Source organism: Suhomyces tanzawaensis (genome assembly GCF_001661415.1).
Source record: "Suhomyces tanzawaensis NRRL Y-17324 unplaced genomic scaffold CANTAscaffold_7, whole genome shotgun sequence".
Taxonomy (NCBI): Eukaryota; Fungi; Ascomycota; class Pichiomycetes; order Serinales; family Debaryomycetaceae; genus Suhomyces; species Suhomyces tanzawaensis.
In genome coordinates this window covers 116,268-131,931 of record NW_017963642.1, presented here as the reverse complement: position 1 = coordinate 131,931, position 15,664 = coordinate 116,268, and the positions used below count along the sequence as shown (strand labels likewise).

At 41.3% G+C, this 15,664-nt stretch overlaps 5 protein-coding genes and 1 non-coding gene across 6 annotated transcripts; 2 read left to right on the top strand and 4 right to left on the bottom strand.

Annotated features, from left to right (window-relative positions):
* Positions 1 to 702: 702 nt before the first annotated feature.
* Positions 703 to 5,520, top strand: MMS22 (Mms22p; the record flags this gene model as incomplete). Its single annotated transcript, XM_020206956.1, has 1 exon — positions 703 to 5,520. One exon carries the CDS (start codon positions 703 to 705, stop codon positions 5,518 to 5,520), a length of 4,818 nt encoding a protein of 1,605 aa, XP_020062348.1.
* Positions 5,521 to 5,713: 193 nt separating this feature from the next.
* Positions 5,714 to 7,444, bottom strand: SWC4 (Swc4p; the record flags this gene model as incomplete). Its single annotated transcript, XM_020206955.1, has 1 exon — positions 5,714 to 7,444. One exon carries the CDS (start codon positions 7,442 to 7,444, stop codon positions 5,714 to 5,716), a length of 1,731 nt encoding a protein of 576 aa, XP_020062347.1.
* A 310-nt stretch (positions 7,445 to 7,754) lies between these two features.
* CANTADRAFT_7716 (cullin) lies at positions 7,755 to 10,316 on the bottom strand (the record flags this gene model as incomplete). The annotated part of the gene is made up of 1 exon (XM_020211167.1): positions 7,755 to 10,316. The coding sequence occupies one exon, from the start codon at positions 10,314 to 10,316 to the stop codon at positions 7,755 to 7,757; it is 2,562 nt and encodes an 853-aa protein (XP_020062346.1).
* Positions 10,317 to 10,535: 219 nt separating this feature from the next.
* On the top strand, positions 10,536 to 13,007 carry LEU1 (3-isopropylmalate dehydratase). The gene has a single exon (XM_020208008.1). The coding sequence runs from the start codon at positions 10,647 to 10,649 to the stop codon at positions 12,966 to 12,968; it is 2,322 nt and encodes a 773-aa protein (XP_020062345.1). The 5' UTR covers positions 10,536 to 10,646; the 3' UTR covers positions 12,969 to 13,007.
* Positions 13,008 to 13,106: 99 nt separating this feature from the next.
* CANTADRAFT_27131 (nicotinamide-nucleotide adenylyltransferase) lies at positions 13,107 to 14,712 on the bottom strand. Its single transcript, XM_020208007.1, has one exon. It carries the CDS (start codon positions 14,616 to 14,618, stop codon positions 13,446 to 13,448), a length of 1,173 nt encoding a protein of 390 aa, XP_020062344.1. The 5' UTR covers positions 14,619 to 14,712; the 3' UTR covers positions 13,107 to 13,445.
* Positions 14,713 to 15,038: 326 nt separating this feature from the next.
* On the bottom strand, positions 15,039 to 15,130 carry CANTADRAFT_t216. The gene has a single exon. It is a non-coding gene; the product is annotated as a tRNA-Ser (tRNA).
* Between the last annotated feature and the right edge of the window lie 534 nt (positions 15,131 to 15,664).

The window sequence follows — 15,664 nt, the reverse complement described above, 5'->3', positions numbered from 1 at the left end:
AAAAAGCGTAGCAGTCCAGGACAAATTGGACCCTCTTCAGGAGATGTTTTTAAGAAAGTGGTATTTCTATTCAATCAGAACAAAGAATTAACGTTCAACGCCTCAATTTCTCTTCACAGATGTAGAGTATCAACTAATGTTTGACTGAAAATTAGTTCTGGAAAGCAAGGATACTGTGTATATTAACGTGAAGCTCGAAAGACTATGTGAGCAGTTGCAAGAGACTAAAAATGAACGATTTTTAATCAGGAACAGTTCTTGAAACCCAAGTCTTTATGCCGAATATATCTCAGAAACATCCTTAATAGAGGCACAAACTATCCTGAAATGCTACACCTCTTCCGCCGTTTTTTTACCAGATTACTGTCCAATTGCGCTTCAATCCAGTCTTCGAATTGGAAGGACATTTCTGAATTGGTTTTGTAGGCATATCAAGCCAGACAAAGATGGAGGAACCAAACCACTTAACAATCTACATGCAACAGCCGATCTGTAAGGAGAATTAACTATCTAGCATAAAAAGTAGCTACCGTAATTACCGAGCCTCACAAGATCTCTCGGTGCCTCCTTTGCCTCATCTCTTGACATATTCTAGTCAGATCTTGCGACCGTGATTTCGCACCTCCACCATCTGCTATGCGCGCGACTTTTAACATTCACATACGCGTCACCATCCATCACTATCCATGGCAGCCTTGAACGATGTCTCAGGAGTTTATATCTGATTCTGAAGACGAGAATGGGATGCTCCTCAACACCTCGATGATATCGCCATCTCGTATGGCAGTAGCATTGGATCATCTAGCACCCGAACAACGAATACGTGCAGACGATCACTTACACCAGATGGGTCTAGCAGTACGACAGCCCCAGCAAGACGTCACCAACGAGTTCCAAGAATTGCTCAACATTGCCGTTTTGCCGTCCTCTGACGACGAGCAGCCTTCCGGTGTCACGAATCCCCCCACCAACCAGGATGACCATGAAAACGAAAACGAACACGAGAATATCAACAACTTACGGATATACCTCGACTCTAGAAACTATGAGCATACGTCCAGAAGGGGTCTCCGAAAGAGGAACTTTGCCAGTACGCATCCTTACTTGGCCGACCAGGCCCACTATTTGGGGCTTTCCAGCATCAACTACTTGAACGAGCTTTACAACGAGAAGCAGGACTTCGAACACATCGTCAAGTATCTCAATTATTCATATCGAAAGCAGAAGGAAGCAAATCCTAAGGATGAAAAGTATAAGGCCAAGAATTTCTACACCATTTTGGGTCGGCAAACAGCAGTCGCAAGAGCCAAAGAGAAAGAAGAGGTGGAAGCTGAGCAGACTCCTCAAGAATCACAAGGAGAAACATTAAGCCAACCAAGCCAGTTCCAAAATGACCTCAGTGAAAATAGTAGTTACGAGCTGGATGACTCCACCTCGAACTTGACCTCTTTTGGCAGGCACCAAACTCCTCGAATTTCGGATGAAGAATGGTCAGGCTCCGAGAGCGAGATTATAGACACCAGGCGGACCCCCCTCGAGAAATTCAGCAGGAAACAAAAACTACTACAATACAAGGAGCAGCGAAAGGGGTTAGCAGTCAAGAAGAATACCGGAATCCCAAAGCATCATAATAGAGAGGTATTTGATTTTGTTGATGATAATGTGGAGCAAGATGCAGACAATCTCTTTTATCGTCGCGTGGATACCTCTCATGACCACATGTCCGACTTCGATGCCCCATTACGGAGTGTTGATACATTTGGTATATTATCAGAATCCTCTGGTTCTGAGGCAGAGCAAATCCATGAGTACGATTCCGATGATAACTCGCTCTTTAAACAAGGTTCTGACACTCCTAGAATTTTGGAGCAAATTGAGGTTCTCCTGGATGGTTCAGTTGAAGAGGTTGATAGAATAAACCCCATGTTTGCGTCTAACTTCAGCTCTGGGAGAAAGAGTGGCTCAAAGCGATCCAAACCCAAAGCCACTCCAAGAAAATCGCAATCTAAATTATCTCTGGGACTTTCGACACCAAGATCTTACTCTGATAAAGAAAATCGTCCTCTTCAAACCCCAAAATCCATTTCAAGAACCAACACAAATTCACCTAGTTCGATGGGCGGCGGCCAATTGCAAGCAAGGTTGAATTTGCCGTCAATCAACGGCTTGGCACATCAACCACAGACACCTACAGTAACTTCTCGGAAACCAAAATCAAAATCGAGAATGAGCAAATCCAAAGGCATGATGATGCCCATAGGAACTTTACACAAGAAAAAAATGTCCAAAGCTAATAACAAAAAATATCGTAAAAATGGGCATAGGCGTAACCGTTTGTATCCATATACGCGGCCGTCTACCACTAATGCACCCAACAAAGCTCAACAAGAAAATAATAAGAGTGAGCCCGCAGATTCATTAGCTCCAATTCCATCACATACTAAGAATGATAAGGATTTATTGAAGCTGGATTATTATTTTCTGAGGTCTCCTGTCCAATTCACAACTGTATTTGAAGCTGAGAGTGAGCGCAATTACGTCCAAGAAAGAGGATTTAAAAGACACCAACTTGAATCAAATCATAAGATGCAAGAATCTTTTCCTAATGGTTTCATCCTTAATGAAATTGATATAAAAAAAATTCATCTGATCATGGATGGGAAAACATACTTATTGAAAAAGGATCTAGTTCAATTAAATTATTCAGGAGAATCATTTACTTTCACTATGATTGACAAAGAACAGTCGTGGAAATCATGCGAACGATTGATTGTTTTACTCGTGAAGGTTTTGAAAGACCTGAGCATTTTGGCAGAACAGATTAGGGTAGATGAAATTTACAGTGCTATCAAAGGGCTAATAGAATGGAGTTTGATAGTCCAAGAACCTCCGCACTCAGAAAAGATTTGCAAACTAATCAATTATTGCTTGAATTTATTAACTCCGATTAAGGATTTAGAATCAGGTAGAAACAGTGTATTGGTATATTCCTGGCTCATCTTATTGTCATTTTCCTTAAAAACGATGCAAAGGAAGCAAGTTGGCCTTGGGCAGTCTTCAACAAATAAGGAGCTTAATATCAAAGAGACCTCTGAGCAGTATTGGATATTGTTTTTCCGTTTCTTGAAGTTTCCGTTCAGCGAAGGAACCCATTCAAAATTTGAAGAATCATTCCAAATTATGCGGACTATTTTCAACCTTGAAGGTCATTTTTGGGATTCATTGACTAATGTTATGGATCCTATTTCAGCAGAAGTCGAAATGGATTCAATTTTTGATAAAATATTAAGCTTGCTGTTTTCAGGATCTTGTCCTGTGCCTGGTTGGTCACCACTTATCAAACTATACTCACTCACCGACATTAATGACAGTTCCGATAGTCATATCCGATTTATTGATTCTATTGTTGAACTTAACCAAGCGCTACAATGGCCATTAGATGAGTCGATCCTCTTGAAGATATATTCAAGTATTACGTCGCGAAGGTTCTCTAACTTAAGGAATGAATGGGTAGTTCCTGAAGTCTTAGGGAGAATCAGAACTAGAAATGACATTCCATATGATAGTTTTTTCGAAAGGTTCATGTATTTGGTATACATTTACGTGTCGGGACTTTCATCGAATGTTAGCAAGAAAAAGCTTATCACTAAGCTAATCACATCTAGCCATTACCAATATCAAGAAGGAAGAGCACATTATACTATGTTTATAAACCGGTTGAACCTAATATTGCTCCTAATTCAGATATCTGAAACTGATCTTAAGAATCAACTTTTGGACTTGATCCAAAGTGCGCAAGATTGCAAAGATACCGAAATATATGAAGCAATGGTGCTGGGCCTACTGCTTCATACAGAAATCAACATAGGCAAGAAATCTAAAATTGCGATTAATTGTTTTGACTGTTCCATCAATGGAATAGTAAATAATTACTTGTCTATAAGAAGTGTTCAGGGATTGTGGTCCTCGCTTATGGAGATTTTTGAAATGGTCACTGATCAAAATACGCAATATGTCATCCAGTTTCTTGAAATCTACAATAAGATTAATGAGAATATGACGGATAAATTATCCCAACCAATTCATAAGGTATTGATGAAAGGCTTGAAGAAATTAGTAGGAGTCGAGTCTAATTTTGGCCTGCAAGAGCTCAGTACATTAGCTCGAGCTAATGATAAAATTTATTCTCTCCTCCACAAATTAATGTCAAGATTTCCTTTACCTAATATCAACGAGGAGATAAAATTAGATCAATTAGTTGAGTTATATTTCCAGATTTGGCTAAATTCAGCAAGCTTACTTCCTAATACAAACTGGTCAAGGATTGCCCTACAATTTTTTCCTTATCTTGGTAACTCCAAGCTGAGAGAGAAGTTCAAACTCTATTTTTATTCGATTTTGATCAAGTTCACCTCGTATAAGCCTTTTGTGGATGATATTATTATTGGTTTATTACGAAGTCTTGGATCATATTCTCCTTCCAAGTATCATTCAGTCCTAATGAACCAACTAAACGAAGAGAAAGATGAGATTGTGCAATATCAAAAGAAATATATTCCTGAAGATGTAACCTCGTTTCACTTGCTGAACTTCAGAACAAGGTTGGTTCTTAACTTATTAACTAACTTGTCAAAAGCAAAGATACCAGAGGTAACAAAAAGAATATTTATTGAAGAATTCCTCAAAACTCTAAATGACGAGTTTGATAAATACTTTTCATCATCTTGGTTCAAGGAATACTGTGTGAGATGTGTCAAGGCAATTCAGAAATATTGTGGAGATATTCTTCCAAAAAATCCTTTAATGAGGGCTTTTGCATCAAAATTGAGCATTCCTCAAAGCGAACTTGACAAGTACGAATGGCTATCTCTTCCATTGAAGGAGCGTTTAATATCTTTGAATAAGGAAGTTACAAATCATATTCATTATGGGAAGGACAACCTAGCCATTCTAAAGGTCTACACTTTTGATGAAGGAGTCGATTTACTTTATCATCTTCTAAGTATCTATGCCAGATCTTTAGAAGTAAATCAAATAAAGTGGAGGTACATTTATTGTTTATTAGACTTTTTCGAGATCCACTTAAAGACTTACAAATTTAGTATCCTTAATGCATCCTTCAAGAAGTTCTTGGAAATGTTGACAGATGTCTCAAATATAAGGCCAGGTGCTATAAACGAGATCGGAAGGCTTTACCGAGTTAAAAGTTTGGAATCAATCGTGAAAATTCTCAAATTTGCTCATAAATTGTTTGATGGTTACAAGGACCAAGAACATATTATAGATCTTGTAAATGCTTTTATGAATGGAGATGATAGTGGACAAATCAGATATTTTTCTCCGTTTAGATTGTTTGATATCCAGGATTTAAGGGAAGATAATGTGGGTGAGGGTTTGATTCAAGTCGAAGAAGAGATAGTTATTGAAGAGGAAGAGGTATTGAGAATAATGAGGGACGGGTTGAAATTGCATGAAGTACCTCCTAAAGAAGAATCCTTAGATTTTTCCCTATGTTTTTAAAGAAATGACTTTGAGGTCAATTGACAGATAATTAATTTGCATTATGCATTTGCATAGATATAACGAACATAATGACAGCATACTAATATACAATTACAATATACAAGACAATAGACTTGCCTTAACAGGCCAGAAACTTCTAATGTCACTGTTCTACGACTGTAAAACAGTTTGGGGTTTCACGAACCTAGGCTTATTGAAGCCCTCTTTGACTCTTGATAAGGCGAATTTCGGCTTCAAGCTTATCCTTACCTTTTTTAACATCCAATAATGCTACCACAGACCTAATTAATTCATCATACTTAGTCATAGTCTTTCTAGTGGGCATGATAGGTTTCCAACTAGTACCCCCAGCTGTAGGTATGTCCAATTCATGTAATACAGAATTCACAGATTTGAGTACTGATTGTTTTTGTTGTAAACCTGGCAATTTCTGACTTGATCTAAGAATAACACCAGGGGTAAGCTTTTCAGTACCATGGAAAAAGAGTCCATATGCTTCTTCCTCCTTTTGGGTCAATCTCTTTGCTAATAACTGTTGAATCGTATTAGCTTCTTGTTTTACACTTGGATTAACGATTTGATTTTGTTTGAGCAAACCTGACAAATATTGTTGTAAATGGGTTTGGAAGGATCTGTCCTTCTTAAATGACGATGAAGCAGCGATAGGAATTGGAGGAGGAACTGGATCTTGATTCAGAGAACCAATAGATCTATGTTGTTGCTGTTGCAATTGCCTCTTCTTCTGATGCTTGTCAATAATCATTAAGTTGTTGTACAAATTGGTCAAACCTTGCGACGACTGGTATTGTTGGATTGGCTGAGTGGTTTGAGGAGAATCAAGCAAAGTCAAAAGATGTGATCTTTCTAAGAGCATTTTCTTTGCAGCGAGCTCGAATCTTCTGGCCTCTATGACTAGTGATTCTTCTTCAGCGATTTCGGCAGGTGTCCTCTTTAATAAATTTTCCAAATAATTTTTCCTTTCGATTTCTCTGGATTTTGAAAACACCTTTAAGGATTCGATTAAAGCTGGGTTGGAGTTCTCCTGAGATTCAAAAATTTTAGCGCAGATTCGGTAAAACTGTTCTTTCAAATCTTCCAATGTTCTAGAGGTAGTATGCCAATTATATCTATCGTAAACGATTGGCCACTTGAGCTCAAATGCAGAGCATAACTCAAACAAATACTTTGTTTCATCATAGCTCCATTTCTGCCCGAGTTCACTTTTTTGCTCATCCTCGGATTCTTTTTCTTGGTCTTCCTTCTTCTCATCTTGATGTTCTTTGGTTTCACTCTTTTCATTGCTCGAGTCTTCTTCATCCGACTTCTTGTCGTCTCCCTGGGATTCTTTTGGAACTTCTGCCGGTTCTTTTTTGACTTGATGCAGCTTATTATCTGAACTCTTTTCTGTCTCCTTCAACTTGGCGGACTCCTCTCTTTCTCGCTTTCTAGCTTGTTCTTTTTCTTCTCTTCTTTGGGCCAATATAGCTTGGACTTCTTTCTCATGTTCTTCTATTTCCTTCATGAACAGATCAAATGTCTCTTCATCTACCAACTCCGGGATATCCAACTTAACGTTGAACTTCTCAAAGAAGTAGGGTTTCTTGGTTTCCTCTTCGGATTCCAATAACTCTCTAGATCCCTTAACCCAGTGGTTGAAGTTTACCTTCAGGTCCTTACGGGGTTTAAACTCAATTCTTGTCCATGGGCTTGGCTTAGACTTGAACCTGTCCTTTGTGTTTGTATTATATGCTGAAGATGAAAGATTCACTGGAGGAGTATTGGGACCGATCAAGTTGTAAAGCTCTCTGGCCATCCCCAGTCTTGGGTTTGAATCTGCGGTTGGCTTTAGCTTCTTCTTTGGTGGCTGCTTCAGCTCATCTCTCTGGATGTTTAACACATCCAAAATATCATTGGCAGACATGGCTGTAAATAATTAGATGGTGGTGTTTAGTTTATTTCATTACATCAGATTATATGTGGTTTGGACACGACCTTGCGATCTATAGTGATAGATATCATAAACTACAGCTTTAAGAGTAGGCCTGCAAGCTACTTAACACCTGAGGAAAAAATGTGCGCGGGACCTGCTTGTTTAAAAGGTTAAGCATCCTCACTTATAATGTTTTAATTAAAATTTAGTTCAATTTAAAATTGTACGATTCGTGTAGTGATTGTATGGGTATTATTAATATATCACTCAATGTTTGGCACCATGTCAGGCATGTAGTCCTCTAAGCCACATAGTGGTATATGTTTCTGTTTTCCTCGTCCCTCTTCAAATATTCCTTCTCGATGAGGTCTTCAATCCTCTGCTTGATAAGCGGAATCAGTGGTTGAAACCTGCTTGCGAGTTGTTTGACAAGCTCCTCGAATAATTCATTATGTTTCAACAGGTGCCTGGACTTCATGATACGAACAATGGCAGCATTGACTTCGTGTTTGCGGCCCTCTTGAATATTATTCTTAACCTCTTCTGCTTCCTCCTCCTGTTCAGTCTTCTGTACCTTTTCTTTAGGTGCTGATGACGACGCTGAAACAGTCAACACCTTCACTTTCACAGAGGGTGATTTGAACTTCTCATTCAACTTGAACACGTCGCTGGAGTTCACCTCTTTTGACATGGGAATCTTAATCAATAATCTCAGTCTGGGAGCCACTGCGATAGATTGTAAGTGTCTTTTGAGATCAGACTCTGGGATTCCTGTTAGCTCCTGGATCTCAACATAGGTAAGCTCCCTTTTCTCATCAAAGGCCAGCACCTCCGGGTCACTAGACTGTGGCGCAAACAAGAGCATAATCAACCCAGCATATGTTGGCATATTGAACTCATAAGTTCTGCTAGGATACGTAATCCTGAAATCCATAGAACCAAACTTGGGACTCCAGAATAATGACTTGTTGTGGTTCTTCTTTCCAGCAAACCAAAATTCTTCAAACTCTTTAATAGTCGGACGAAGTTGACGTGACCATATCAATGATTGTTCATTTCCTGTTGGGTTCGAAAATGACTTGTAATCTTTAGTCATCGACTTAGGCCAGTCAGTAACATTACAAATCTTCAAATCAAGTTCAACTAAATCTGTCTTCTGATTTTTTATGATGTATCTCTTCCAATCATTTGTCATATCTCTGGACAGCTTAATATCCTTATTCATTCTTAGCACTTTGCTTAAAGACGAAGATCCCATTTCCTCGACTAGCTTTGAAAGAACTAATTCTTCCAAATCAACCCCTAGCTTGTTATTCGAAGTGACGGCCTGTGAATTGCCCTTGGCGTTTAAGAATCTTTTGGCAAAATGATTGGCGTAGTTTGCCTCAAAAGAATCTTTATCCTTAATTGACCTTAAGAATGCTATTGATTTGGCGATAAGTTCGTCAGAATCGTCCGGAGAATTAGAATTTGAGCTATCCTTAGAAGATACCGCTTTGCTAAATTGCTTTATGTGATAATCCATGTAAATAGATAACATTTCGGAAGCGTCAACGTGGTTACTTGATGACTTCTTGGACACGCCTGTTCCAGAATCGTTAATGAAATCTCTAATGGCATAATTTATTGTTGCTTCGACCATCGGATTCAGATCGAACGAAGTGTTCAATATGCTCATGATTTGACTATGATATTCTAACACCGTATCGATCCACTTCGTTGCAAATGATGCTGGGCTGCTGGATTTTTTTGTAGAAGCACTGGCAGCTTCAAGGCTATTTCTCACGAACCCAGGAATTCTTTTTCCTTGTTGGACTATTATCTCCTTCAATCTCATTCTCAATAATGCATACTCATCATCTATCCTTCCAATAAGCTCATACAACAATTTTAACTCATTAATCTTATGCTGCTCATTTTCTTCTTGGAAGATATTATCAATGACTGGCAGTAACCAGAACGAAAGGCCTTGGTACTCAAAAGGTAAGGAGATAATTTGATCAATTTTGTCTTTGATGATGATGTTATTCATCAAGTCTATGAGTTTAGGATAGGTTGATGAGGGAAGATAAAAATTAACTCTGTTTTCTTCATCTTTAATGAATTGGCTTGCCTCATGAAGAAACTTAGTACCATTTGTATAATTAACAAAGTCTTGAGAAAGTTTGTAAAAGAAGGTTTCTGAACTGGCAAGGAATTCGGGTTCAAAGACACTTTGGTAATATGATTCACCGTAATGTAGATCGGAATTACTTGTTTCGATCAACAACTGGAGCATATTGATGAGTTTGGAGATGTACATGTTTGAAGTGATGACTTCACCATTTCTATTCCTGGTGATCTCCGTGATGATTATGTCTATAATTTTTTTGCCGACCTCGTCGTTTCCATGCTTTATGATATGATCCTTGAAGAGTTGAATCCCGAGATCATAGATGAGCAACTTTTTGTTTTCCTTAACGTAAACCCTGTTCAAATACATTAGGACATCGCTGATAAATTTCATGGCCTGCAAATGTTCATTCCACTCCAAAAGGATTGACTTCATAAACTCCTCGATTCCATCTTTTATTGACAACAAGTATTCTCGTCTTTGGAGAAGATGCTGGGTGATAAGTGCCGCCACGTTGTCATACAACTTTGCACCAAACTTCCTTAGCACCAACACGTATGCTTTACGGTAGAGCTGTTCATAGGATAAGTTTGACACGTTTTTTTGCTGGATCTGGGTGATGGCGTTTGCTAAGATGGGCCACGATTTTTCGAAATCGGCCAATGGCTCAGAGGAATTCTCCAAAGAGGAGCTAACCAATGACTTCCGGGGTGGTCTGATCTTGGATCTGCGGCTTCCTGGCGGTAACATGATGGATATTGGTGGGGAGATGGCGGTGTTGATCACTACGGCCTTGGTTACTTTGACTCAATATTGAGAGTTCGTCACATGATTTCCGCGTGCTTCTACACACGTGTTCCCGTACCAGGTGACCGTCCACCTGACCGGAGGTGTCCCCGCACCGTGACTGACTCATGGTAGTGTGACAAATTGTTCAGGGCCGATTGGCCCAGGTGCACCGGGATGGTAGCCGGGAAAGCGCCGGTTCCGGCGCGATACCGGCGTGCCCGCAAAATTCCACCCTGGTATATAAAAAGCAAGTATTTCGGGTTATACAAGTCAACACCTACAACAACCACTATGGCTTCCAAACCAAGAACTTTATACGACAAGGTCTTCGATGACCATATAGTCCACAAAGACGAATCGGGGTCGTACTTATTATTCATCGACCGTCATTTAGTCCACGAAGTCACTTCTCCACAGGCTTTCGAAGGGTTGACCAACGCTGGTAGAACCGTGAGAAGAACCGACTGTACGTTGGCCACTGTTGACCACAACATCCCCACCACCTCCAGAGAAAACTTCACCGATGTCAGCACATTTATAGAACAAGACGACTCCAGATTACAGGTGGAAACCTTGGAGCAGAACGTGAAAAAGTTCGACGTCACCTACTTCGGCATGGACGACGACAGACAGGGAATTGTCCACATTGTGGGGCCTGAGCAGGGCTTCACTTTGCCAGGAACTACCGTTGTGTGTGGAGACTCACACACCTCCACCCATGGTGCTTTCGGATCGTTGGCATTTGGTATTGGAACCTCGGAAGTCGAGCACGTCTTGGCCACCCAGACCATCATCCAAGCCAAGTCCAAGAACATGAGAATCACCGTGGACGGCGACTTGTCCGAGGGCATCACCTCCAAGGACTTGGTTTTGCATGTTATTGGTGTCATTGGTACTGCCGGTGGTACTGGTTCCGTGATTGAGTTTGCGGGCAAGGCCATCGAGAGCTTGTCCATGGAGGCCAGAATGTCCATCTGTAACATGGCCATCGAGGCTGGTGCTCGTGCTGGTATGATCAAGCCAGACCAAACCACCTTTGACTACATCAAGGGTAGACCATTGGCTCCTAAGGGTGCCGAGTGGGAAAAGGCCCTCTCCTACTGGAAGACATTGCACAGTGACGAGGGTGCCCACTTTGACTATGACATCAAGATCGCTGCCTCCGACATTGTGCCCACCATCACCTGGGGAAACTCGCCCCAGGACGCTTTGCCCATCACTGCCAGCGTTCCAGACCCTGCCAACGTGTCTGACCCCATCAAGAAGGCTGGTATGGAAAGAGCCTTGCAGTACCAGGGCTTGACTCCAAACACCCCCTTGAAAGACATCAAGATCGACAAGGCTTTTATCGGTTCATGTACCAACGCACGTATCGAAGATTTGAGAGCTGCTGCTAAGGTCGCCAAGGGCCACAAGAAGGCTGACAATGTCAAGTTGGTCTTGGTGGTGCCAGGATCGGGTTTGATCAAGGCCCAGGCCGAAAAAGAGGGTTTGCACAAGATCTTCGAGGCTGCTGGCTTCTCGTGGAGAGAAGCTGGATGCTCCATGTGCTTGGGTATGAACCCAGACATCTTGGATCCTGAAGAAAGATGTGCTTCCACCTCCAACAGAAACTTCGAAGGCCGTCAAGGTGCTAAGTCCAGAACTCACTTGATGTCTCCCGCCATGGCAGCCGCTGCTGCCATCAAGGGCCACTTCACCGATATCCGTGAGTTCGACTTCAACACCAGCGACGAACCATCGGTGGCAATTGAGGCTGAAGAGGACAAGGCCTTGCAAGATGCTGTGTACGAGCACGAAAAGCAGCCTGTTGCCGATACCCCAGGCGCCATTGACGAGCAAATCAACGACATTCCCCAGGAACCCGAAACTAAGAAGGCCAAGGTCTCCGCCCCAGCTACTGCTGCTGGAATGGACAAGTTCACCGTCTTGACGGGTACCACTGCTCCATTGGACAAGGCCAACGTCGACACTGATGCCATCATTCCAAAACAATTCTTAAAGACCATCAAGCGTACCGGCTTGAAGAACGGTTTGTTCTACGAAGCCAGATTCACCAAGGATCCAGCCACCGGAAAGGACGTCGAAACCGACTTCGTCTTGAATGTGGGTCAAAACCGTGAAGCTGAAATCTTATTAGTCACTGGTGACAATTTCGGTTGTGGTTCCTCTAGAGAGCACGCTCCTTGGGCCTTGAAGGATTTCGGTATCAAGTGTATGATTGCACCTTCCTTCGGTGATATTTTCTACAACAACTCCTGCAAGAATGGTTTGTTACCAATCAGAATCCCCCAAGAAGTTATTCTTGAAAAGTTATACCCTGTTGCCCAGGCCGGAATCAAGTTGACCGTGGATTTGCCCAAGCAACAAATCAGACATGGTGAAACCGATGAGGTATTGGTTGAGCAATTCGACATCGAACAATTCAGAAAGCATTGTTTAATCAATGGTCTTGATGACATTGGATTGACTTTGCAAAAGGAAGAACACATTGCCAAGTATGAAGCTGAAAGAAGAATCAAGTTTTCGTTCTTAGAAGGTGGTTCTAAGTTGGTGAAGCCAATTAAGGGTACCAAAAAATCCAAGTTTGGTGTTAAGGCACAAGAATGGTAGATATAGTTACGTCTAATAATAATAATTGATGATAAGAAATATATTGTAGAATAGAAGTGCTAAACCCGTCCTAATTTCAACCAGTCTGTAGGCGGGCTGAGAATAATACGCTAAACACTTATAACATACATTGAGATTCTGAGTTGTAGGAATCATATTTGAGATCAAGAAGTATTTTTCATTACAGGGCCTCTGATTTTATAGAGTGTCGGTCTCCCGTTTCTGAGACCTGAAATTCTGTCACATTCAATCAAGTAAGAGAAGGGAAAGAATAAAAAGGAAGGAATAAATTTCTACAATTCGCTGATTATGAATAAATTAAGGAAACGAATTCTAAATGAACCATTTTATCAAAAGATAATTAATACACATAGTGTCACTGACCACGGCAGTGGCTAGAGAATGAAAAAACAAGTTAGCCTAAAATCAATCCACAGTTCGATTCAACCAACAACAATCTATATTAAAGGAGTAAATCTAATCGGCCTTTTCAGACATCACCTGTTTCACAGGCTCAGAGTCGTAGTAAAGCTTGTTCTGTTGGATGTACCTTATCACTGAGTTGGGCAACAAGTACTGTACTGACATTCCTCTTCTGATGAACAACCGAATCTTCGTGGAGGAAATATCATTGTATATCAATTGTTTGATCACCAACACATTTCTTCTATGCTCGTACATTATGTCATGACTCAAAAGGAAACTTCTAACGTCAGATCCCGTTCTTTCCACGATTAGACAGCCGTACTTGCCCAAGATGTGGTGTAAATCTTGGTCGGCCCAGACATCTGGTTCGCCCATCGACTCGATTAAGTCACCACCGGCAAGCAACATGATTTTGACGCCTCTCTTCTCACCTGACTTGGTCATAATCCCTCCTCTCTTAATATTTATTTCTTCATTAAAGTGGTCCAATACCAAAGCAGTTCTGGTGTATTTTGGTTGCAATGATTCCCAAGCGTCAACCATCAACCATGACGACGTACGTTCACATGCCAATTCGCACATCCTCACCCGGTGGTGAGCTGGAGCCAATCCTTGTTTTTCGTAATTGGAGGAAACAGGCGAGTAAAAGCCCCCAATCACTTCAAAACGAGTCTGCTCAGTAATTGCATCCAACGCCATCTCGAACATTCTCAAATGTAAGTAGGTGATTGGGGAGAATGAGCCACAAGCCACAATTACCAATGGGTACTTGGAGTCGTCCAGCAAAGTAGTGGCCAATCTGTGAGTCGGGAATTGGTACTTGTCTAAGGTCTTGGCCTGTCTTTGAACCCCATGAGGCACCTCTTCGAGGTCAGCGATTTGGGACGACTTAACTTCCACTGTTGGGGGTAATATTGGTTTGTCCACAGGTTTGGGCTTGTTGCGGCCCCCCAAGATGTCTTCGTCGGAGGAAGTGTCCACGAGGTCCGAGTGGATCCGGGGGATTTTCGAGTGGTACTCTCCCTTGTTTAGGCTCTCATCAACCGAATCGTCTTTCTTTGTGGTCGAAGGGTGGGGAGGAGGGGCATCCATGGCATTTCCCAAGTCGGCCAATACAAAGGGCTGTATTGGCATATTGTTGGGAATCTGCGAGGAGGGAGCCGTGGGCTCAATGTCTCTGTTTAAAGATGGAGGTAAAAAGTTGGGATCGTTGGTGGGATCCATGACGCAGATTAATTGGGAAAGGAAGCCACACAAGAATGGGAAAAAGTGATCTACTTGAGCACAATTTTAGAAGGAAATGGTGGTAGCTAGTTTGGAGCCTATCGGCGTACTAACAACTTCGTAGTGAACGGTAAGGGATCAATAATGACTCAGTTATAAACCGTTGATCGAGTTAAAAAAAAAATAATAGAACTTGGTCACGAGACCACACCAAAACCCATAAGTGGAGACTCGGGCAAACTCCGGTGATGCTAAACTCCTTCGCTTTAGGTGGTGAGGGGCAAGATTGGTATCAAATCGGTGCTTCGAAACTGCTTTGTCTAAAGTCCAGGACCGTAAACGTCGTAGGGCTTTATTGTGGTTAGAGTACGGGATTCGAGGAGTTCTCCCGGAATGAAATCAAAATCATCAAAAAAATGGCGTCACAGACAGGATTCGAACCTGCGCAGGTAAAACCCAACACCTTAACCGCTAATAGCAGGGTGTCGCCTTAACCACTCGGCCACTGTAACTCCTTTTGTGCTTCTTGTCAAAAAAATAATTCTGGGTGCTGTAATTTTTGTCGACTATTCACAAATTCAATTGCTTCTTTAACGGCAATTTATGGCATCTGAGCTAAATTTGTGGTCTTTATCTAATTACAGCAAGTCTGAAGCCTTTTTTAGCTAGATTTAAAGACATGAATAGAAATATTAAGTCATCTAGAGAGTAAAGTAATCTGCTTCCCAATAGATAAAACGGTAATACGGCATTTTTTCGTATAGTTTTTGTTCTGATCGTATTCCTGAAGTACTTAGTTGTTCTCTTCTGTGTAGTCAGATATTTTGCACTAAAGTAAACATCTGATTCGATGAGTAAAACAACGTTTCTCCCGTCATAGTTCCTCGTACTGAGTCTCCTTCGCAGGAATCACTTTTTTAAAGAGATCTCAGCTTCATCTAATGTGCTATATCGTCCTTATACATAGTATCCTATGACATCTGTCCTTTCCCCCCCTCCTCATAGGAATATTTCTGCCCCTCGGCCTCTATGATATAATCATCACA